Source organism: Hemitrygon akajei, chromosome 7 (genome assembly GCF_048418815.1).
Source record: "Hemitrygon akajei chromosome 7, sHemAka1.3, whole genome shotgun sequence".
NCBI classification, from domain to species: Eukaryota; Metazoa; Chordata; class Chondrichthyes; order Myliobatiformes; family Dasyatidae; genus Hemitrygon; species Hemitrygon akajei.
Genome location: NC_133130.1, coordinates 92,876,616 through 92,899,995, shown reverse-complemented (window position 1 = coordinate 92,899,995; position 23,380 = coordinate 92,876,616). Strand labels below are relative to the sequence as shown.

The following is a 23,380-nucleotide window of genomic DNA, read 5'->3' as shown; positions in this document are numbered from 1 at the left end:
AACTAACTTAATCCCTTTGTTACATATAAATTTCAGAAGTCAGTTGCAAATTTGAAGTCACAAAAGGACTCTACAGCTTCAATACTTTTGAAATGATGAAATAGGGCAGCACTGAGAAGATATTTTTTGACTTCTCATGTGCCTTCAATACCATACAGCCCTCACTGCTGGGGGAAAAGCTCTGTTCAAAACAGGCTGGCACATCCATTGTATCCTGGATAATGCACTAACTGACTGGCAGACCACAGTTTTTGCAGCTTCAGAGCTGTGTGCCAGACACGGCTATAAGCAGCACTGGGGCCCCACGGGATTGCATTGGCTCCCATCCTGTTTACTCTGTATGCCTCAGACTTTAGGTACAACCCTGAGTCATGTCATTTGCAGAAACTCTCTGATAACTCAGCAATAGTTGGGTGTATAAAGGGAGGACAGGAGGATGAGACAGGGTCCTGGTGGAGGAATTTATCAAATGATGCAAACTGAATCATCTGCAGCTCAACATCAGTAAGACAAAGGAGATGGTGAAGGACTTTAGGAAGACCAAGCCTGCACTGCCCCCTGTTACTATTGATGGTGACAATGTGGATGTTATAAGGACCTACAAGTACCTGTGGGTGCACCTGGATAACAGACTTGAGTGAAGCACTCAAACTGTGTACAAAAAGGGCCAGAGTCACCTCTACTTCCTAGGGAGATTGAGGTCTTTTGGAGTCTGCAGGCCTCTCCTTCACATGTTCTACTATTCTGTTGCTGCCAGTACAATCTTCTATGCGGTGGTGTGCTGGGGCAATGGCATCAACATGGGTGATGGCAACAGAATCAATAAACTGATTAGAAAGGCTGGCTCTGTTATAGGAGTCAAACTGGACACACTGGAGGAAGTGGTAGAACAAAGGACCCTCTGGATAATCCTGGCTATTCTGGACAATATCTCTCACCCTCTGCATGTCACATTGGCTGAACAGAGGAGCAACAGTGTGGGAACCGGAGTGAAGGGACTCAGGAAAGGATGGGTGGTAAAAAGTAAAGATAGTGTGCAGTCAGATTGTCAGGAAGGGCAGGCAGGTGATGGGACTTAGTTGCAGCCAACAGTCTGAGTATCAAATCATCAGGGATGCAGAGTCCGAAAGGACAGCAAATATGGTGCTCAAGGTGTTGTATCTAAATGCACGTATTATAAGAAATAAGGTGGATGATCTTGTTGCAATATTACAGTTTGCCAGGTATGATGTTGTGGCCATCACTGAATCATGGCTGAAGGATGGTTGTAGTTGGGAGCTGAATGTCCAAGGTTACAGGTTATATCGGAGAGATAGGAAGGTAGGCAGAGGGGGTGGTGTGGTTCTACTGGTAAAGAATGGCATCAAATCAATAGAAAGATATGATATAGGATCAGAAGATGTTGAGTCCTTGTGGGTTGAGTTAAGAGACTGCAAAGATAAAAGGATGTTGATGGCAGTTATATACAGGCCTCCCAACAGCGGCTGGGAGGTGGACCACAGGTTGTAACAAGAAATAGAAAAGGTGAGTCAAAAGGGCAATGTTATGATAGTCATGGGAGATTTTAACATGCAGATCAATTGGGAAAATCAGGTTGGTATTGGATCTCAAGAGAGTGAGTTTGTTGAATGCCTAAGTGATAGCTTTTTCGAGCAGTTTGTCGTTGAGCCTACTAGGAGATCAGCTATACTGAATTGGGTGTAATGCAATGAACTGGAGGCGATTAGAGAGCCTAAGGTAAAAGAACCCTTAGGAACCAGTGATCACAATATGTTAGTGTTCAACTTGAAATTTGATAGGGAGAAAGTAAAGTCTGATGTAGCAATATTTCAGTGGAGTAAGGGAAATTACAGAGGTATGAGAGAGAAGTTGGCCAAAGTAAATTGGAAGGAGTTGCTGGCAGGGATGTCAGCAGAGCTGAGAAAAGTGAGGAAGGTGCAGGATATGTATATTTCAAAAATGAAGAAATACTCAAATGGTAAAATAGTACAACCATGGCTGATAACGTAAGTCAAAGATATTGTAAAAGCAAAAGAAAGGGCATACAACAAAGCAAAAATTAATGGGAAGATAGAGGATTGGGAAGTTTTTAAAAACCTACAGAGAGCAACTAAAAAATCATTAGAAGGAAAAAGATGAAATATGAAAGCAAGCTAGCAAATAATATCAAAATGGATAGTAAAAGTTTTTCCAGTATTTTAAAAATAAAAGAGAAATGAGAGTGGATATAGGACTGCTAGAAAATGAGGCAAGGAGAAATAACGGTGGACACGGAGATGGCTGTGAACTAAATGAGTATTTTGCATCAGTCTTCGCTGTGGAAGACACAAGCAGTGTACCTGATGTTGTAGTGTGTGAAGGAAGAGAAATGGGTACAGTTACTATTACAAGAGAGAAGTTGCTCAAAAAGCAAAGACCTAAAAGTACACAAATCAACCGAACCAGATGAACTGCATCCTAGGGTTCTGAAAGAGGTAGCATTAGAGATTGTAGTGGCATTAGAAATGATCTTTCGGAAATCATTGGACTGTGGCAAGGTGCCAGAGGACTGGAAAATTGCTAATGTCACTCCACTCTTTAAGAAAGAAGAAAGGCAGTAGAGAGGAAATTATAGACCAGTTAGCCTGAGCTCAGTGGTTGGGAAGATGTTGGAGTCAATTGTTAAGGATGAGGTTATGGAGTACTTGATGACACAGGACAAGATAGGACAAAGTCAGCATGGTTTCCTTTAGGGAAAATCCTGCCTGAACGAACCTGTTGGAATTCTTTGAGGAGATTACAAGAAGGATAGATAAAGGGGATGTAGTGGTTGTTGTATATTTGGACTTTAAGAAGGCCTTTGACAAGGTGCCACACATGAGGCTGCTTACCAAGTTAAGTATTGCAGGAAAGTTACTAACATGGTTAGAGCATTGGCTGATTGATAGGAGGCAGCAAGTGTGAATAAAAGGATCCTTTTCTGGTTGGCTGCCAGTGACTAGTGGTGTTCTGTAGGGGTCGGTGTTGGGACCATTTCTTTTTATGCTGTATATAAATGATTTAGATGATGAAATACATGGCTTTGTTGCCAAGTTTGCAGATGATACAAAGATTGGTGGAGGAGCAGGTAGCATTGAGGAAACAGGTAGGATGCAGAAGGACTTAGACAGATTATGAGAATGGTCAGGAAATTGGTAAATTAAATGCAATATTGGAAAATGCATGGTCATGCACTTTGGTAATAGAAATAAATGTACAGACTATTTTCTAAACGGGGCGAAAATCCAGGAATCTGAGAAGCAGAGGGGCTTGGGAGTCCTTGTGCAGAACACCCTGCAGGGTAGCTTGTAGGCTGAGTTGGTGGTGAGGAAGGCAAATGCCACATGCCACGTTAGCATTCATCTCAAGAGGTCAAGAATACAAGAGCAGGGATGTGATGCTGAAGCTTTATAAGGCACTGGTGAGGCCAGTTTCGGGCCCCCCATCTTAGACAAGATGTGATGGCAATGGAGAGGGTCCAGAGAAGGTTCACAAGGATGATTCCAGGAATGAAAGGGTTGTCATACGAGGAACGTTTGATGGCTCTGGGTCTGTACTTAATGGAATTCAGAAGGATGAGGGGGGAATCTCACTGAAACCTTTCAAATATTGAAAGACCTAGACAGAGTAGATCTGGAAAGGATGTCTCCCATGGTGGGAGAGTCTAGGACAAGAGGGCATAGCCCCAGGATAGAGGTGTGCCCTTTCAAAACAGAGATGCGGAGAAACGTCTTTAGCCAAAGGGTGATGAATTTGTGGAATTTGTTGCCATGTGCAGCTGTGGAGGCCAGGAACTTGGGTTGAGGAGGAGATGAGAAAAAAGGATCAGCCATGACTGAATGGCAGAGGAGACTCGATGGGCCAGATGGCCTAATTCTGCTCCTATCTCTTATGGTCTTATTTAATAACAGACTAAGACAACCGTTCTGCTCCAAAGAGCACTCGATGAGGTCATTCTTACTCTCGGCCATTAGGCTCTATAATGAGTCAATGTATAGCCGGGGAAGTGATGACCCTCTCCTGTTAGACTGTTTGAAGTAACTTAGTTTTTATTCTTTCTTACTTCTCTTCTAATATTTGTATATCGGTGTACTTGTAATACTACTACGACACTGTAATTTCTCACTGTAGTTTCTCAGTGATTGAATCTCAGTATGATGCTGTGGAAGAGATAAGAAATATCAGGGCTGATTCACAGTCTCAACAGGAGTTATTTATCCAGTGGTCAGTGAATTGAAGACTACAAGAATTCTCTGATCTTTTTCCCTTTAAGTATAACATTCCCACTGGGAATTGATAGTTGGAAATTCTGCAGTAATCTAGTAGGTGTGTTTTAATTACTGTGTTGAATTAAACTGCCACTGTCAGCAAAAATCGGGGGCAAGCAGAAATCTAGTTTATTTTCAAGCACTTTACAGAAGGATAGTGCTTCAGGTTGAATGCTCTCCTGAGATTTTCCTTTGTAAATTTAAAAGCACCTTGATGAAGTTAAAGTTCAAAATGCCAATTTTAGTAGTTTCTTAATACAGGTATAAATATATAGTGGGGTATAATAACCCTCTTCTAATTGATGCTCTTGTGTTGTTTTCAATACAGTTTAAAAGCTTAGAGATATAGTGGCAAATGGGTGTATATTAAACTGTGCACTGTCAAGCACGTTATTGAATACAATATTGTTTTCACATCATATTTAACTACTTTGTTCTGTCTTCACTAAGGAGGACATAAATAATCTTCCGGAAATAGTAAGGGACCGAGGGTCTAGTGAGATGGAGGAACTGAGGGAAATACATGTTAGTAGGGAAGTGGTGTTAGGTAAATTGAAGGGATTAAAGGCAGATAAATCCCCAGGGCCAGATGGTCTGCATCCCAGAGTGCTTAAGGAAGTAGCCCAAGAAATAGTGGATGCATTAGTGATAATTTTTCAAAACTCCTTAGATTCTGGATTAGTTCCTGAGGATTGGAGGATGGCTAATGTAACCCCACTTTTTAAAAAAAGGAGGGAGAGAAAAACCGGGGAATTATAGAGCGGTTAGTCTGACATCGGTGGTGGGGAAAATGCTAGAGTCGGTTATCAAAGATGTGATAACAGTACGTTTGGAAAGAGGTGAAATCATCGGACAAAGTCAGCATGGATTTGTGAAAGGAAAATCATGTCTGACGAATCTTATAGAATTTTTTGAAGATGTAACTAGTAGAGTGGATAGGGGAGAGCCAGTGGATGTGGTATATTTAGATTTTCAAAAGCCTTTTGACAAGGTCCCACACAGGAGATTAGTGTGCAAACTTAAAGCATACGGTATTGGGGGTATGGTATTGATGTGGATAGAGAATTGGTTGGCAGACAGGAAGCAAAGAGTGGGAGTAAACGGGACCTTTTCAGAATGGCAGGCAGTGACTAGTGGGGTACCGCAAGGCTCAGTGCCAGGACCCCAGTTGTTTACAATATATATTAATGATTTAGACGAGGGAATTAAATGCAGCATCTTCAAGTCTGTGGATGACACGAAGCTGGGCGGCAGTGTTAGCTGTGAGGAGGATGCTAAGAGGATGCAGGGTGACTTGGATAGGTTAGATGAGTGGGCAAATTCATGGCAGATGCAATTTAATGTGGATAAATGTGAGGTTATCCAGTTTGGTTGCAAGAACAGGAAAACAGATTATTATCTGAACAGTGGCCAATTAGGAAAAGGGGAGATGCAACGAGACCTGGGTGTCATTGTACACCAACCATTGAAGGTGGGCATGCAGGTACAGCAGGCGGTGAAAAAGGCAAATGGTATGTTGGCATTCATAGCAAAAGGATTTGAGTACAGGAGCAGGGAGGTTCTACTGCAGTTGTACAAGGCCTTGGTGAGACCGCACCTAGAGTATTGTGTGCAGTTTTGGTCCCCTAATCTGAGGAAAGACATTCTTGCCATAGAGGGAGTACAGAGGTTCACCAGATTGATTCCTGGGATGGCAGGACTTTCATATGAAGAAAGACTGGATCGACTAGGCTTATACTCACTGGAATTTAGAAGATTGAGGGGGGATCTTATTGAAATGTATAAAATTCTAAAGGGATTGGACAGGCTAGATGCAGGAAGATTGCTTCCGATGTTGGGGAAGTCCAGAATGAGGGGTCACAGTTTAAGGATAAAGTAGAAGCCTTTTAGGACTGAGATGAAGAAAAACTTCTTCACACAGAGAGTGGTGAATCTGTGGAATTCTCTGCCACAGGAAACGGTTGAGGCCAGTTCATTGGCTATATTTAAGAGGAAGTTAGATATGGCCCTTGTGGCTAAAGGGATCAGGGGGTATGGAGAGAAAGCAGGTCCAGGGTTCTGAGTTGGATGATCAGCCATGATCATACTGAATGGCGGTGCAGGCTTGAAGGGCTGAATGGCCTACTCCTGCACCTATGTTTCTATTATCCCAGTAAAACTTTTGAGCACATTCAATTATTGCTAAGTCAGTGGAAATGATCTTTACTCCCAAGAGCTATTCAGAATAAATGAACCAATTTCTAGTATCTCTTGATTGAATCTCTTGAAGACCACTGCAATAGTCCTAGAATATAACGTGACCAATAACATTATAAATATGCTCATATGAATTAAAGTTAAATTTGTGAACAATAGCCTAAACCATCAATTTTTATGACTGAAAAATTGTAAGAATTGACTTCACTTGCTTATTTACATCTGCAAACCAGATACAGGTGGCCCCCGTTTTTCGAACGTTCGCTTTATGACAGCTCTCTGTTATGAAAGACCTAGATTAGTACCTGATTTCACTAACCAAAGAGGATTTTCACTTTTACGAAAAGAAGATGCCTGCTTTATACATGCGCTTACCCCGAGGAAGACTACCATGATCATGAAGCCCTGTGCGGGCAGTTGTGTGCACATGTGTGTACGTGTGCATGCGTGAACATGCCAATTTTTTTCCTCCAAATCGATTTCAGCTCGCAGTCTTCCCGATTTTGATAAGTGAAACTACACCATACATATAATATTTCTACTTTATATAGGCTGTACATTTATCATATCATTCCTGCTTTTATTATATATTCGTGTTATTTTAAGTTTTATGTGTTATTTGGTATGATTTGGTAGGTTATTTTTTGGGTCTGGGAACGCTCAAAAATTTTTCCCATATAAATTAATAGTAATTCCTTCTTCACTTTACGACATTTCGGTTTACAAACAGTTTCATAGGAACACTCTGGCCCTGGTCCTGGACTTAATTCCACTTGGCATAATTTACTTATTATTATTTAATTATTTATGGTTTTATATTGCTATATTTCTACACAATTCTTGGTTGGTGTGACTGTAACGAAACCCAATTTCCTTCGGGATCAATAAAGTATGTCTGTCTGTCTCTACCTTCAGATAGCGGGGGAAACCCGTATCATCACTGCGTGACTTAAGGTGACTCGAGCCTCTTTTCAGCAATTAAATTATTTACCAGAGCCTCTTTAAGGCTATAGTACCATTTTGCTTATGTCCCCTATGGAGAATCTATTAGGAAGCATGCTGAGTGTAGGAGTATTCAGTATTAGGAAGGGGAGGAGGGAAGAGAAGAGAGTGGTATTGATAGGGGATTCTATAGTCAGGGGGGCAGATAGGAGATTTCGTGGGGAAGATCGGGAGTCTCGGATGGTATGTTGCTTCCCTGGTGCCGGGGTCCGAGACATCTCAGATCGGGTGCAGGTTATTCTCGAGAGGGAGGGCAAGAATCCAGATGTTGTGGTCCATGTAGGGACCAATGACGTGGGTAGGATGAGTGAGGGGGTCCTGCGTTGGGAGTTCAGGGAGTTAGGTGCGAAGCTGAAGAGCAGGACCTCCAGGGTAACAATCTCAGGATTGCTACCTGTGCCACGTGTGAGTGAGGCAAAAAACAGAAAGATTATAAAGATTAATACGTGGCTGAGAGGATGGTGCAGGAGGGAGGGCTTCAGGTTTGTAGATAATTGGGCTTTGTTCCAGGGAAGGTGGGATCTGTTCCGAAGGGACGGTTTACACCTAAACTGGAGCGGTACTAACATTCTTGCAGGGAAGTTTGCTAGTGCTTCTTGGGGGGGGGGGGGGAGGTTTAAACTAAATTTGCAGGGGGCGGGGATCCAGGATGTGAGAGAGGATAGCGAGAGGAAGAATAAAGGACAGGTGGGGACTACACGGTTCCAGAATATTAAGTGTGTAGTAGAGAAAGGTGAGGCGGAACAAGTGATAAGGAGGACACATGTACAGAGGGATGGTCTGACAGAACATGGAGTTAAATGTGTTGAAAGAATAAGGAAATTTAGGAAGGACAACAAAATTCTAGGGGCGTATAGCCCGATGGGAGTTCGGGGAGCTGGGTTAAGCACAATAGGCAGCGATTCAAACAGAGAGAGGAGAAATGGGCTAAAAATTCTATATCTGAATGCACAAAGTGTCAGAAATAAGGCGGATGAGCTTGAAGCTCAGGTGCGAATGGGTAACTATGATGTTGTTGGGATAACGGAGACATGGCTGCAGGGAGATCAGACCTGGGAAATGAACGTACAATGGTATACGTGCTATCGTAGGGACAGAAATGTGGGCAGAGGGGGTGGGGTGGCCCTGTTGGTGAGGAATGAGATTCAGTCCTTTGCAAGGGGGGACATAGGGTCAGGAGAAGTAGAGTCTGTGTGGATAGAACTGAGGAACAGTAAGGGCAAAAGGACCCAAACGGGTGTTGTCTACAGGCCACCAAACAGTAGCATGGATATTGGGTGCAAGTTGAATAGGGAGTTAACATTGGCATGTGGCAAAGGTAATGTCGCAGTAGTTATGGGGGATTTCAACATGCAGGTGAACTGGGAGAATCAGGTTGGTGCTGGACCACAGGATAGGGAGTTTGTAGAGTGCCTACGGGATGCATTCTTGGAACAGCTTGTACGAGAGCCGACCAGGGACAAGACTATTCTGGATTTAGTGTTATGTAATGAACAGGATTTAATAGTAAAGGAGCCATTGGGAGGTAGTGATCATAATATGGTAAGTTTTTATCTGCAATTTGAGAAGGATAAGGGCAGCTCGGAGGTGTCAGTGTTGCAGTTGAACAGGGGAAACTATGGAGCCATGAGGGAGGAACTGGCCAAAGTTGACTGGACGGATAGCCTAGCAGAAAAGACAGTGGAACAGCAATGGCAGGTATTCTTGGGAATAATGCACAAGGTGCAAAATCAGTTCATCCCCCAGAGAAGGAAGGATTCAAAGGGGGGAAAGGGGCCACTGTGGTTGACAAAGGAAGTCAGAGATTGCATAGCATTAAAAAAAAGGAAGTATGACAGAGCTAAGGTGAGTGGGAGGACAGATGATTGGGAAGTTTTTAAGGAACAACAGAACTTAACTAAAAAGGCAATACGGGGAGAAAAAATGAGGTACGAATGTAAGCTAGCCAGGAATATAAAGGAAGATAGCAAAAGCTTTTTTAGGTATGTGAAGAGAAAGAAGATAGTTAAGAACAATGTTGGACCCTTGAAGAATGAATTGGGTGAAATTGTTATGGGAAACAGAGAAATGGCAGAAGAATTTAATGAGTACTTTAGATCTGTTTTCACTAAGGAAGACACAAGCAATCTCCCAGATGTATGGATGGGCCAAGGACATAGGGTAACAGAGGAAATGAAACAGTTTGACATTAGGAAGGAAACGGTGATGAGTAGACTGATGGGACTGAAGGCTGACAAATCCCCAGGTTCAGATGGTCTGCATCCTAGGGTACTAAAGGAGGTGGCCCTGGAAATTGCGGATGCATTGGTAATCATTTTCCAATGTTTCTTAGATTCAGGATCAGTTCCTGAGGATTGGAGAATGGCTAATGTTATCCCACTTTTTAAGAAAGGAGGGAGGGAGAAAACAGAGAACTATCGACCTGTCAGCCTGACATCGGTGGTGGGGAAGATGCTACAGTCCATCATTAAGGATAAAATAGTGGCATATCTAGATAGCCGTGATAGGATTGGGCCGAACCAGCATGGATTTACCAAGGGTAAATCATGCTTGACTAATCTGTTGGAGTTTTTCGAGGATTTAACCAGGAAGTTAGACGGGGGAGATCCAGTGGATGTAGTGTAAATCGATTTTCAGAAGGCATTTGATAAGGTCCCACATAGGAGATTGGTGGGTAAAATCAAAGCTCAGGGCATCGGGGGGAAGACATCGACATGGATAGAAAACTGGTTGGCAGATAGAAAGCAAAGGGTAGCGGTGAATGGGTGTTTCTCGGAATGGCAGGTGGTGACTAGTGGGGTGCCACGGGGCTCGGTATTGGGACCACAGCTGTTTACAATTTACGTCAACGATTTAGATGAAGGCATTGAGAATAACAACAGCAAATTTGCTGATGATACTAAGCTGGGTGGCAGTGTGACATATAGATAGATAGATAGATAGATACTTTATTCATCCCCATGGGGAAATTCAACTTTTTTTCCAATGTCCCATACACTTGTTGTAGCAAAACTAATTACATACAATACTTAACTCAGTAAAAAAAATATGATATGCATCTAAATCACCATCTCAAAAAGCATTAATAATAGCTTTTAAAAAGTTCTTAAGTCCTGGCGGTAGAATTGTAAAGCCTAATGGCATTGGGGAGTATTGACCTCTTCATCCTGTCCGAGGAGCATTGCATCGATAGTAACCTGTCACTGAAACTGCTTCTCTGTCTCTGGATGGTGCTATGTAGAGGATGTTCAGAGTTATCCATAATTGACCGTAGCCTACTCAGCGCCCTTCGCTCAGCTACCGATGTTAAACTCTCCAGTACTTTGCCCACGACAGAGCCCGCCTTCCTTACCAGCTTATTAAGACGTGAGGCATCCCTCTTCTTAATGCTTCCTCCCCAACACGCCACCACAAAGAAGAGGGCGCTCTCCACAACTGACCTATAGAACATCTTCAGCATCTCACTACAGACAATGAATGACGCCAACCTTCTTAGGAAGTACATTCGACTCTGTGCCTTCCTGCACAAGGCATCTGTGTTGGCAGTCCAGTCAAGCTTCTCGTCTAACTGTACTCCCAGATACTTGTAGGTCTTAACCTGCTCCACACATTCTCCATTAATGATCACTGGCTCCATATGAGGCCTAGATCTCCTAAAGTCCACTACCATCTCCTTGGTCTTGGTGATATTGAGACGCAGGTAGTTTGAGTTGCACATATCATATGATGAGGATGTTAGGAGAATTCAGGGTGACTTCAGGCTGGGAGAATTCAGGCTGGGTGAGTGGGCAGATACTTGGCAGATGACGTTTAATGTGAATAAGTGTGAGGTTATCCACTTTGGGAGTAAGAACAGGAAGGCAGATTATTATCTGAACGGTGTAGAGTTAGGTAAGGGAGATCTAGGATCTCCCTAAGAGATCTAGGAGTCCTTGTTCATCAGTCACTGAAGGTGAATGAGCAAGTGCAGCAGGCAGTGAAGAAGGCTAATGGAATGTTGGCCTTTATTACAAAGGGAATTGAGTACAAGAGCAAGGAAATCCTCTTGCATTTGTACAGAGCCCTGGTGAGACCATCCCTGGAGTATTGTGTACAGTTTTGGTCTCCAGGGTTAAGGAAGGACATCCTGGCTGTAGAGGAAGTGCAGCGTAGATTCACGAGGTTAATTCCTGGGATGTCTGGACTGTCTTACGCAGAGAGGTTAGAGAGACTGGGCTTGTACACGCTGGAATTAAGGAGATTGAGAGGGAATCTGATTGAAATATATAAGATTATTAAAGGATTGGACAAGATAGAGGCAGGAAATATGTTCCAGATGCTGGGAGAGTCCAGTACCAGAGGGCATGGTTTGAGAATAAGGGGTAGGTCATTTAGGACAGAGTTAAGGAAAAACTTCTTCTCCCAGAGAGTTGTGGGGGTCTGGAATGCACTGCCTCGGAAGGTAGTGGAGGCCAATTCTCTGGATGGTTTCAAGAAGGAGCTAGATAGGTATCTTATGGATAGGGGAATCAAGGGATATGAGGACAAGGCAGGAACCAGGTATTGATAGTAGATGATCAGCCATGATCTCAAAATGGTGGTGCAGGCTCGAAGGGCCGAATGGTCTACTTCTGCACCTATTGTCTATTTTGACTTTTTCTCCCCATTAACAGTTATGCAAAAGCCAGTGCAAAGGGAACTCAATGCGACATCGTAAAAAGACAAAACACAATTTGCAACAGGCTTATGCATATGCAAACAAGCAAAAGGATTATCAGGCTATATAGTGAGTGATTGGTTGATTCTTGAGCTATAGGGAAAGATTGAATAGGTTAGGACTTTATTTCCTGGAGGATAGGAGAATGAGGGGAGATTTGATAGACCTATCCAAAATTATGAGGAGTACAAATAGGGTAAATGCAAGCAGGCTTTTTCCATTTAGGTTGGGCGAGAGTACAGTTAAAAGCCCTGGGTTAAGAGTGAAAGGTGAAATGCTTAAGGGAATATGAGGGGAACCTTCTTCATTCAGAGGGTGGTGAGAGTGTGGAATGAGCTGCCAGTGGAGGAGATGGACGTGGGTTCATTTTCAACTTTTAAGAGAAATTTGGATAGGTACGTGGATGACTTCAATGGTCGCGAGTTTGAATCTGGCCGGCTCCTTGCATGCTTTCCATCCATACTGGGTCGAGCACCCAGCTAGCAACTCTGCCTTGTAAAAAAAAGTCAAAATGCTATGGAAACAGCAAAAATGGCATCCAACACACACAATGAATGAAAAGGAACAACAACAACATAGGGGAATGATATGGTCCAGGTGCAGGCCGATAGGACTAAGCAGCAAAATAGTTTGCCATGGACTAGATATGTTGAAAGGCATGTTTCTGTACTGTTGTGTTCTATACAACATAGTCTGAAATGTAATGAATGAGTTCTTTAAACAAAATGCAAAGATATTTAAAATTAAGTCCAGAATGATGGAATGAGAAAGCACATATTTATTTACCAGTGCTGAAAACTCCAGTAAAGTACATGAAAGATGTTTGTCCAATCTCAATCTATTCCTGGATTTGCTAGAATTTGGCATTAATTCAGACTTCTGGAGAGGCCTGGAAGATAGCTGGTGTGGGAAACAGAACATTCACACTGGTCCACTTGAGGGCTTGTTTCAGAATTTTGTCCCAAGGTTCACTGTAGGGTCAAAATGAAAAGAATCTGTTTTGCCTGTTCTACACCCTCAAAGTGGGATTGCTTGCTGCTGACATTAGGGTCTAAGGTCAAAGTTTTCCGTTGCTCAATGTAACCCTCACTGGAGAAAGAAAAACACCACTGGAACATTTAGCAGTTAATTGGTAGCTGGGTATAGATGTCTAATAAATGAATCACTTTGGATTTTTTACTGCTGAGCAAAAATTTGAACATTTTATAGCTTGAGTCGTTAAATAGCAGGATTCTTCCCAGCTATTATGTGACCTACCTCAATGGAAATGAGGATCACGATCATCCACTCGAGGCGCAGTCCATGTTTCTCACTGAGGTGATTTCGCATCAAGTCAGTAAGTTCTGTACAGTGCTGTAGCTTTTCATTAATCACCTGCAGAATTCAAAATGTTTGTAAATCAAAAAGAACTGCAGATGCCAGAAATTGGAAAATTCTTGAAAACACAGGCGGTTAGGTGGCATTTATGGAAAGATAAACATCTAAAGTCTCAGAGCAAAGAGCAATTTTTTGACCTGAAACTTTAATTATTTCTCTTTCTACTTTCTACTGAGACCTCCTCAGTATTCATCCATCTAAAGTGAATTACACTTCCAATTCAGCACACTCTATACTCAAGGCTAATGGAAAGTCAGTCTCACATTATTAGACCAAATCTTGCTGACATGTTCACTGTGAACTGCCATCACCTTCATAAGTGCAAGTTATGTTACACTTCGTTCATTCATTTTCAATCTTTTTTATTAATTTTTCAACAGAGAAAAAAATACAAATCGGAGGAGAAGTTTTAGCAAGCACATAATACAAAAAAACGTAGAAACAACAAAAAAAAATACTGTCAAGGTCAATTAAATATAATGTTAAGCATTGTATGTAGTATATAAACAAGAAACCACAACTCCTCTTGACAAATTGTGAAGAAAAAAAAGATTGGAAAATGTGGTGCAAATATATTTAAACTTAATTGTTCCAAACTTACTAGTGAATCTAACAATACACTGACCACTGGACTCCAGCAGTTACCCAGCATGTGACTAGCTTGTACCAGTTTTGACCTGACATAGAATCCTTCAGTTTATCCACTCCGATGTAAGTTGTAGTGTTGTAATGAAAGTAGGAGTATATTACATATTTACAATAAAAACATTACTTAAAAATAACCACCTGAAAGTGTTTTGAGGTGACAATTTTTAGAAAGTATTATTTCAATTTTAACAGTTCATAAAAGTTTCCGATCATCATTTCTGGACAAGGGTTTCTGAAGAATTGTTAGCAGGGATTGTGACATGACTCAATTATATTGGTCATGCTCATGGACCTTTCCATCAAGTCCAGGAAGTTTTCAGTCAGCATGTGGGCCCTTATGGATTTCGAGCAGATAAATGCAGACCAGTAGATAAACTGAGCAACAAAATGATTTGCATTTTACTGCAGAGTGCTGGAATCTGAAGCAACACAAAAATGCTGGAGGAACTCAATGAGTCGGGCAGTGTCTGTCTGGATGGCTACAGTCCAGAACAACAGTAGGGCCAGGCTCAGTTTAATTCACTTTTGAGCAGAGATGGTCTCATGCAAGAAGATGGTACTTAGAAAGGTAGTTCCTGGCTCAAGTGGAGCAGGTAGAACAAAATTAACAGAAGCAAGAGGAAGCCACCTGGGCTTTTGTGCTTCCTCTTCCTTTCAATAAGATCCTTCACCTCAGCATCACATTCCTGTACTAACCCCACATGCTTTGATTCCCATTTCTGTTGTGAGTATGCTCAGCAACTGAGTTTATGAAGCCTTCTTGGGTAGAGAGTTCCAAAGATTCATTACATTCTGGATAAGAAAATTTCTCCTCATCTTTATCCTTAATGTCAACTCGTTCTGAGATTGAATATTGTGTGTACATGTAACATAGCAGTCAACGCAACACTTTACAGCACCAGTGATCACTGATCAGTGTTGAATTCTCATCGCTGCCTCTAAGAAGTTTGGACATTCTCTCCATGATGTTGTGGGGTTCCTCCAGATGCCCTAAGTGTTAGGATTTGTGAATTGTGGGCACACCATGTTGGCGCCTGAAGTGAGATGAGCAGCACTTGCTGGCTGCCCCCCAGCACTATCCCCAGACTGTGTTGGTCATTGATGTAAGCAGCACATTTCACTGTATGTTTTGATGTATATGTGATAAATAAAACTAATCTTTAATCTGTGAGATTAGGGTTTAGATCAAAATTCCAATCAAGTAGGGTGGAACTTGGAATGAAACCTGCAGGTGGTAATGTTTTCATATTTGTGCTTTGTTGACCTTGACAGGAAGTGATGTGGATGTGGAAGCTGCTGCCTCAGTAGCTGAAGTGATAAACTGCAGTATGCTTTGTGGATGGCACTCACTACAGCCACTGTGCAACAGCAGTGGAAGGAAGGAATATTTAATATGGTTATCATGGTGCTCATCAAATGGGTTGCTTTGTCCTGGACAGTGTTGAGCTTTGAGAGTTGCTGGAGCTGCACTCGTCATGATGAGTAGAGTATTTCACCAGACTCCCGACCTGTGTCTTGTAAATAGTGGAAAGGCTTTGGGATGTTGGGATTTTCTCTTTTTAAAATCCATTTCTAGATAACGGAAATGATAGTTAATTTTGCATTTAGCAAAATGCTGGAGGAACTCAACAGGTCAGGTAGCATCTACAGAGAAGAATAAACAATTGACATTTCGGGCCAAGACCCTTCGTCAGGACAGTCCTCCAGCATTTTGTGTATGTTGAGCTGGAAACAATGGTGCTATTGTTTGCTTGTGAAACAGATTCCAGAACACACCTGGACTGTCTTGTCTATTTTTAGTATGAGTATTAGGAACTCTTTTAGTGGTTGTTGCAGTTAAATTGATAATTTTTCTTTGGTTATTTTGGTTTGATGGCAGGGAATGCACTTTACTGAACATGTCCAGGATGCCTTACAATGAGAAACCAAGGCTAAACCATGCCGAGACTGTAAAACATATTCAGCAGTTAGATGGGAATGACTCCAGCTTGGGTTCAAAGTGCAATAGGGTCAAACTTTGCCCTACATTCACACACTTACATTTTGCAATAGGTTACAGGGTGACATGGGTTTTTGGTTCTTTTTCTGATGTTTTTGGCATCAGAAAATACAGGAACATTTTAAGTAGAAACCAAAATAGATAACATCTAAAACAAAGTACCAACATTAAGCTTTTAGCTTTTTAAAGAAACAATTAAGAATTCAGTGTAACAGAAGGAGCATTAATGAGGATATGATATGAAAGAAGATTTTTAAATATAAAATATCACAGTAACTCTCGGTATAATACAGTTAAATGGAATGATAGGTTCATGTAGTACGGTGGAATGGTACCAAATGAAAGTCTTGCTGTGTAGATCAGCAGGTACTGTATAAGAATAAGATTTCCTGAACCATTTATGCTATTGATTACACCTAAAAACCCTGGCGAGCTAGCTGACAATGACTTAAGCAAACAACTTCTATAGAGGTGATGTCAGTTTAGTTTTGTATTGCCAATAAGGATAGCACCATATTACCCACCTATAAACTGCAGTACTTTATTAATCACACTTTTTCCTCAGAAATAAACATTGCACTCAATAGCCTGTAACTTTCCTTTCAGAGTCAAGTTTTGAACTGCCTGTATGACCTGGCATGCTTGTGGTGTGAAATGATGTCTCGAAGGTTCAAGATGGTTACGGAGTGATGTACATGGGCCAAATGCCGGCCAGAGAGCAGGGAACGAGCCAGTGTTTGGTGTTGAAGCGGACTTGGAGCTGATTCAAAGCAGCAGGACCCAGGCCCGAGAGTGAGGAATAAACTGACAACTGACTGATTTAAATGCCGGACCAAATTGGAAAGGTCAAATACAGCTGAATCGAGGCGGTGGGTCCCAGGCCCGAGAGCATATCGAAGCCGTAGGGCTTGGGTCCGCAAGCAAGAAACAACCTGAGGTTTGACCAATTTAAATGCCAGACAAGACCGAAAAGGTCAGGGTGTCGGGGACAGGCCAGTGTTAAGTTTTCTGCTATGCGAGATACACTCTATTTTTATTGTATGCACTATTTGTTTTTCTTTTCCGTATTGTGCATTTGATGGTAGTTTTTTAAAAAATGGGTTCTATTGGATTTCCTTGATTTGTGGCTGCCTGTAAGGAGGTGAATCTCAAGGTTGTATATAGTATACATACTTTGATAATAAATGTACTATGAACTTTGTAAGAGAAGAATTCCATTTACTCCCTATCATATCAAGTGATGGCTGAAAGTAATGGATTCTGCAAGTCTACGAAAACAGACAACATCCTGGCTGCAGTACTGTAAATGCAAGTTCCACCATTCAAGAAAATCGTTCAGATAAGCCTTTAGAAAAGTAGGATTGATCCAATTAAGCTAATTACCAATCAATCAGTTAATTTGCAATCGCCAGCATGTGGCAATTATCTTAAGAACCTGCTCACTGATGCTCAGTTTAAGTTTTTGCTCTGTCCCCTTGGCTTCAGACCTCAGCATGGTCTAATAAACTGAATCCTAGAGGTAAGCAGACACCACATGGTAGTATTTGATTTTCCAACCCTGCTGACATGAACATCAAGAGGAAAACACACCAGTGGTTGGAATCATACCTCAAACAATGCAAGATTGTTATGGTTGCTGGATGCCCCAGAGCATCACTACAGGAGCTCCTTGAAACTACATCCTGGACCCAATCATCTTCAGCTGCGACATTAATTACCTTCCTCCTATCAGCAGGTGCCTGGGAACACCTCCAAGACGCACATTATCCTGACTTGGAGGTACACTCATTGGCCACTTTATTAGGTACTGGGGTACCTAATTAGATACTAAGTGTATGTTTATGGTCTTCTGCTGCTGTAGCTCATCCACTTCAAGGTTTGATAAGTTGTGTGCTCAGAGATGCAAGGCTATTTGAATTATTGTCACCTTCCTGTCAGCTTGAACCAGTTTGGCAATTCTCCTCTGACCTCTCTCATTAACACGACACTTTCACCCACAGAATTGCCGTTCAATGGATTTTTTTTTTGTTTTTGTATAATTCTCTGTAAACTAGAGATTGTTGTGCATAAAAATCCCAGGAGGTCAGCAGTTTCAAGATACTCAAAATATCTTGCCTGGCACCAACAATCACAGTCAAAGTCACTTATATCAAATTTCTTCCCCATTCTAATGTTTGGTCTGAACAACAAATGAATCTCTTGACCATGTCTGCTTGCTTTTATGAATTGAGTTGCTGACACATGATTGGCTGATTAGATATCTGCAATGAGGTGTACAGGTGTACCTAATGAAATGTTCACTAAGTGTATAATCGCAGTTCCTTCCTCAATGGAACATCGAATCCCATGGTATTTATTGGGAGAGTATCATCATCAGAAGATCTACAGTGATTTAAGGAGGCGGTGCAAATAAGGATGAATAATATATGCTGAACTTTGTCAGCAACACCTACATTATGAAAAATGTTTAAGATGAAAAGAATCATAACACGTAGTTATATAGAGAAATTCCATCAAATCCTTTTCTTGTATATGAAACACAACCATCACAGCAAATTCTACAATTGTACAACACTAGCAAGAAGCCCAGTCTCTTCAGAGAAATGAAACAATGATGTTGTATGCCTATTTCTGCCTTGCCTTCTCTATCGGTGCAGGTCTGTCACAGGCAGCAGAGAGTTAATTCTATTCTACCAACACAAGGAACAATAGGAATGCCTATCCTTCCTTCCCAAGACCACATTTTGGTAAGTCAGTTCATTTGGCTGTACTCCTAACACTTGCATGCAGACATAGCCTGAAGAGCAAAGCTCCAGAGATCAAGACAACTAAGAGGTGGTCACGGGAGGCTGAGGAACAGTTACAGGATTGCTTTAAGTCAGTGGATTAGGCTGCATTCAAGAATTCATCTGAGGACCTGAATGACTACACTGTAGACAAGTGTGTCCCCACAAAATCATTCAGGGTTTTCCCCAATCAGAAGCCCTGGATGACCTGCTGAGAACCATATCAGAGGCACTCAAGTCTTGAGATCAAGAATGCTACAAGATGTGCAGGTATGATCTCTGGAAAGCCATCTCTCAGGGCAAGTGGAGATACCAGACTATACTGGATTCAATGAGGGATACTTGACAGCTATGGCAGGGTTTGAATGCCATAAGATCCTACAAAGTTAATTCTTGCGTCGTAGGGGATAACAGAGCTTCGCTTCCCGATGTGCTCAATGCCTTCTATGCTTGCTTTGACCACCAGGACAGGGAGGAACAATCGTGCACCCCCATGTATCCCGATGATCCTTTGGTCCCAGTATCTGAAGATGATATGCAGGCTGCCTTCAGGAAAGGGAATCCAGAACAAGCATCCAGTCCAGATGGAGTCCTGGTCGAGTACTGAAGATCAGTGCTGACCATCTGTCTGGTGTATTCACAGAGATCTTCAACCTCTTGCTCCCGCAGTGTGTGGCACTTACCCGCTTCAAGCAGGCTTCAATTGTAGTGATGCTCAAGAAGAGTGTGGTGACCAACCTAAATGACTATCGCCCAGTGGCACTTAATTCCACAGTGATGAAGTGTATGAGAGGCTGGTGTTGAAGCATAGGCGCTCCTGTCTGAGTGGTGACTTGGATCCGTTCCAATTCACCTATCGAAGCAACAGGTCTACAGCAGATGCTATCTCTTTGGCTCTTCACACAACCCTAGAACATCTGGACAGCAAAGATGCATACATCAGGATGTTCTTTGTCGATTACATTTCAACATTTAACACCATCATCCCCTCAAAACTAATCAGAAGCTTCCAAGACCTGGACCCTCAATACCCCCTTGTGCAATTGGATTCTGGATTTCCTCACTTGTAGACCCCAGTCAGTTTGGATTGGCAAAAACATCTCCTCCCCAATCTCCATCAGCACAGGAGTACTGCAGGGTTGTGTACTTAGCCTCCTGCTCTGCTCACTTTACACTTATGACTCTGTGGCTAAGTACAACTCCAACGCCATATTCAAGTTTGCCGATGACACTACTGTTGTGGGCTGTATCAAAGGGGGTGATGAATCAGCGTACAGGAAGGAGCTTGAAAACTTTGCTGAGAGGTGTCATAACAACCACCTCTCACTCATGTCAATAAGACCAAGGAACTGATTGTATACTTCAGCGAGGGAAACCAGAGGTCCATGGGCCAGTAATCATTGGAGGATCAGAGGTGGAGAGGATCAGTAACTTTAAATCCCTGGGTGTCACAACCTCAGAGGACCTGTCCTGGACCCATCAAATAAATATAATCACAAAGAAAGCACAACAGTGCCTCTACTTCCTCAGGAGTCTGCAGAGGTTTGGCATGTTACTGCAAACCGTGGCAAACTTCAATACAGTAGATGTGTGGTGGAAAGTGTGTTGACTGGCTACATTACGGCATTGTATGGGAAGACCAATGGCTTTGAGTGGAAGATCCTACAAAATGTACTGGATTCGGCCCAGTACATTACAGGTAAAGCTCTACCAACCATTGAGCACATCTACGTGAAATGTTGCCGTAGGAAAGCACCATCCATCGTCAAAATCCTCACCATCCAGGCCATGCTCTTTTCTTGCTGTTGCCAGCAGGTAGAAGGTACGGGTGCCTCAGGACTTACACCATCTGGTTCAAGAACAGTTACTACCACTCAACCATCAGGCTCTTGGACAAAAGGGAATAGCTACACTCATTTAAGGACTCTGTTATATTGTTATTTCACACTTGTTATTTATTGCTATTTATTTATATCTGCATTTGCACAGTTAACAGTATCTGACGTTTACAATTTACAGATACTGTTCTTTAGATTTGCTAAGTAGGCCTGCAGAAATAGAACCTCAGGGTTGTATGTGGTGACATGTATGTACACAGATGATAAATTTTACTTTGAACTTTGAGCAACTACAAAGAGTGATAATTATCTTCTTATTTCTTGGGTCAACACACACCTTTACACGCCGGTTGATGTTCAGAAACTGGCAGGTTTTGTCATAGAGTTGTTCTAGGTGCTCTCTGTCCCAGTAAAAATCAGGTGTCATCAGGAGATCTGAACTCAAGTTGATGCGATGTCTGAAAGGGGATAAACTTATGGTAATAAGACAGCTCAGAGCTGGGAGTACCACTGATTTCTTACATTAATATTTACAAACTAATCCAATAGTCATCAATAAAAAATATGCAAATGAAAAATCTGAAATAAATGCTTTCCCTTCATAAGAAATTATTCAATTTTCATAGATTATACCTTTTCATATTCTAGACTCCTCCTCAATGAAAAACGTAACAAACCAGTTCTACTACTATCAGTTCTCAGGTTTAGATGTATGGAGAGCAGGCAGTTACCATAAATAGTATAACAATCTCGACTGTCACCATCCCAGAAACCTGTGCTACCTGAAGATGTTTGGTTCAAAATCAAATCAGGAGTTCCATCACTAATTTCTTCCCTTATTGTGAAGAATAATGAAGAAATGAAGATTAAGGGAGAAATTGGTGCTCCGTGATAGAGGAGCCTGCCCTTGGGCTACATAATTGTCTCACCCAAAGTGGTTGTGGGAGCAGTTTTCCATAGGGATCCAGCACACTGATGAGGTGTATTGCAGTGTACCTTCATTTTCAGTGCTAGGCTCCACGGGCAAAACAACTTTTACAACCAGGCTCAACAGCTGTCAATGTTATTGAGAGTAATTGTGATAAACAGAAACAAGTTCTAACATGGTGCTGGGGAGTAGATACAGAGGAGATGTTAGGGCTAAGTTTTTTTTTACTCAGAGAGTGGTGAGTGCATGGAATGGGCTGCCGGCAATGTTGGTGGAGACAGATACGATAGGTTCTTTTAAGAGACTTTTGGATAGGTACATGGAGCTTAGAAAAATAGAGGGCTAGTAATTTCTAAGGTAGGGACATGTTCAGCACAACTTTGTGCTGTAGGTTTTCTATGATTCTATGAAGAGCAGGGGAGTTTTCCTGCTATCCTGGTGAATATTTCTCCCTCAATCTTCATTTCTTAGACAGATTATCTGGTCATTATTATGCCACTTTGCATGCTGAATTCAATATCTCTGATGCACTTCCAACACTACAATTGTGACTACACCTCAGTGTAAAGCATTTAGTGACCTCCTCACAGGGACATGAAAAATGTATATAATAACATGTTGTATACAGTTTCTATCTCGTTAGACAGACCAGTTAAGTTATTCTGTATTTTGCAGTCAGAATTCTTCTTACTTATCATATAACTATAGCAATCTTGTATTTAGAATAATTAGCAATGAGAAATCTGATAATTCTAGGTATACATGGGGATTTTATTAATAAAATTCAGCAATATGATCATTAAGTTAACAACTTTTTTGAGTGAAAGGTTGCATCAATGCCATCAAAATTAATCCAGCTCTACTTTGATTATTTCCAGCTGGATGTTGGGAAACCTCCACTTACATTTCTAATAGAATTATGTGGTAAAGGCAAAACCCTTAAGCATTTATTGTATGAGGCAGTTTCTATTTAAAAAGCAAATAGTGCTACAAAATGAAGAGTGTAATGAGGGATATGTATAAGATCTACGTGCGGCAGACGTGAAGTGGTAAAGTGCATAAACATGGTTCTCTAACAAGGAGTCACATGAGACTGAATGAACAATGAGCCAGATTTAGTTAATAGCCTAATGCTGCATTAACATTTATCTAATAGTGACCATAATATAATAGAGTTTAACATAATGTCCTAAAGGGAGAAAAGCAAAGCTGCTAATAAGATTATAGATCTCAGCAAGACTGAGCACCACACAATGTGACAGCAACTAACCACATGATAAATGGAGCAAATCTCTGTTAGTTTTTGTATCTTTTGCAGTGGCAGATCAGCACAAGATTTAAAAAAAATAATTTTTCTGTGGGAGGGGGTAATACAGAATCAGTTTATAAATGAGGAGTGAAGGCATACCTTTTCAAAGACAAAGCTGCAGACTAAAGAAATATAGAAGCACAAAACTAAAAGACAGAGAAAAAAAAGAGGCCTTGGCAAATGCAAAGATGCACCAAAAAAAAAACCCAGAAGGTGAAGAGCAATGAATAAGAGCTTCAAAACCACAGGGTGTATGGAAGGATAAGACATAAAAGTTGACAATTTCATTAGGAAAATGACATAGGCCAAGATAAA

At 41.6% G+C, this 23,380-nt stretch overlaps 1 protein-coding gene across 1 annotated transcript in view; it reads right to left on the bottom strand.

Annotated features, from left to right (window-relative positions):
• Window positions 1-23,380, bottom strand: part of rmnd1 (required for meiotic nuclear division 1 homolog) — a 122,950-nt gene that overhangs the window by 3,736 nt on the left and 95,834 nt on the right. The window contains exons 10-11 of the mRNA XM_073051433.1: window positions 21,166-21,286; window positions 13,438-13,554 (exon numbers count right to left, since the gene is read on the bottom strand). Of these exons, the coding sequence (XP_072907534.1) occupies window positions 13,438-13,554; window positions 21,166-21,286 (238 nt within the window). The remainder of the gene's footprint in view (window positions 1-13,437; window positions 13,555-21,165; window positions 21,287-23,380) is intronic.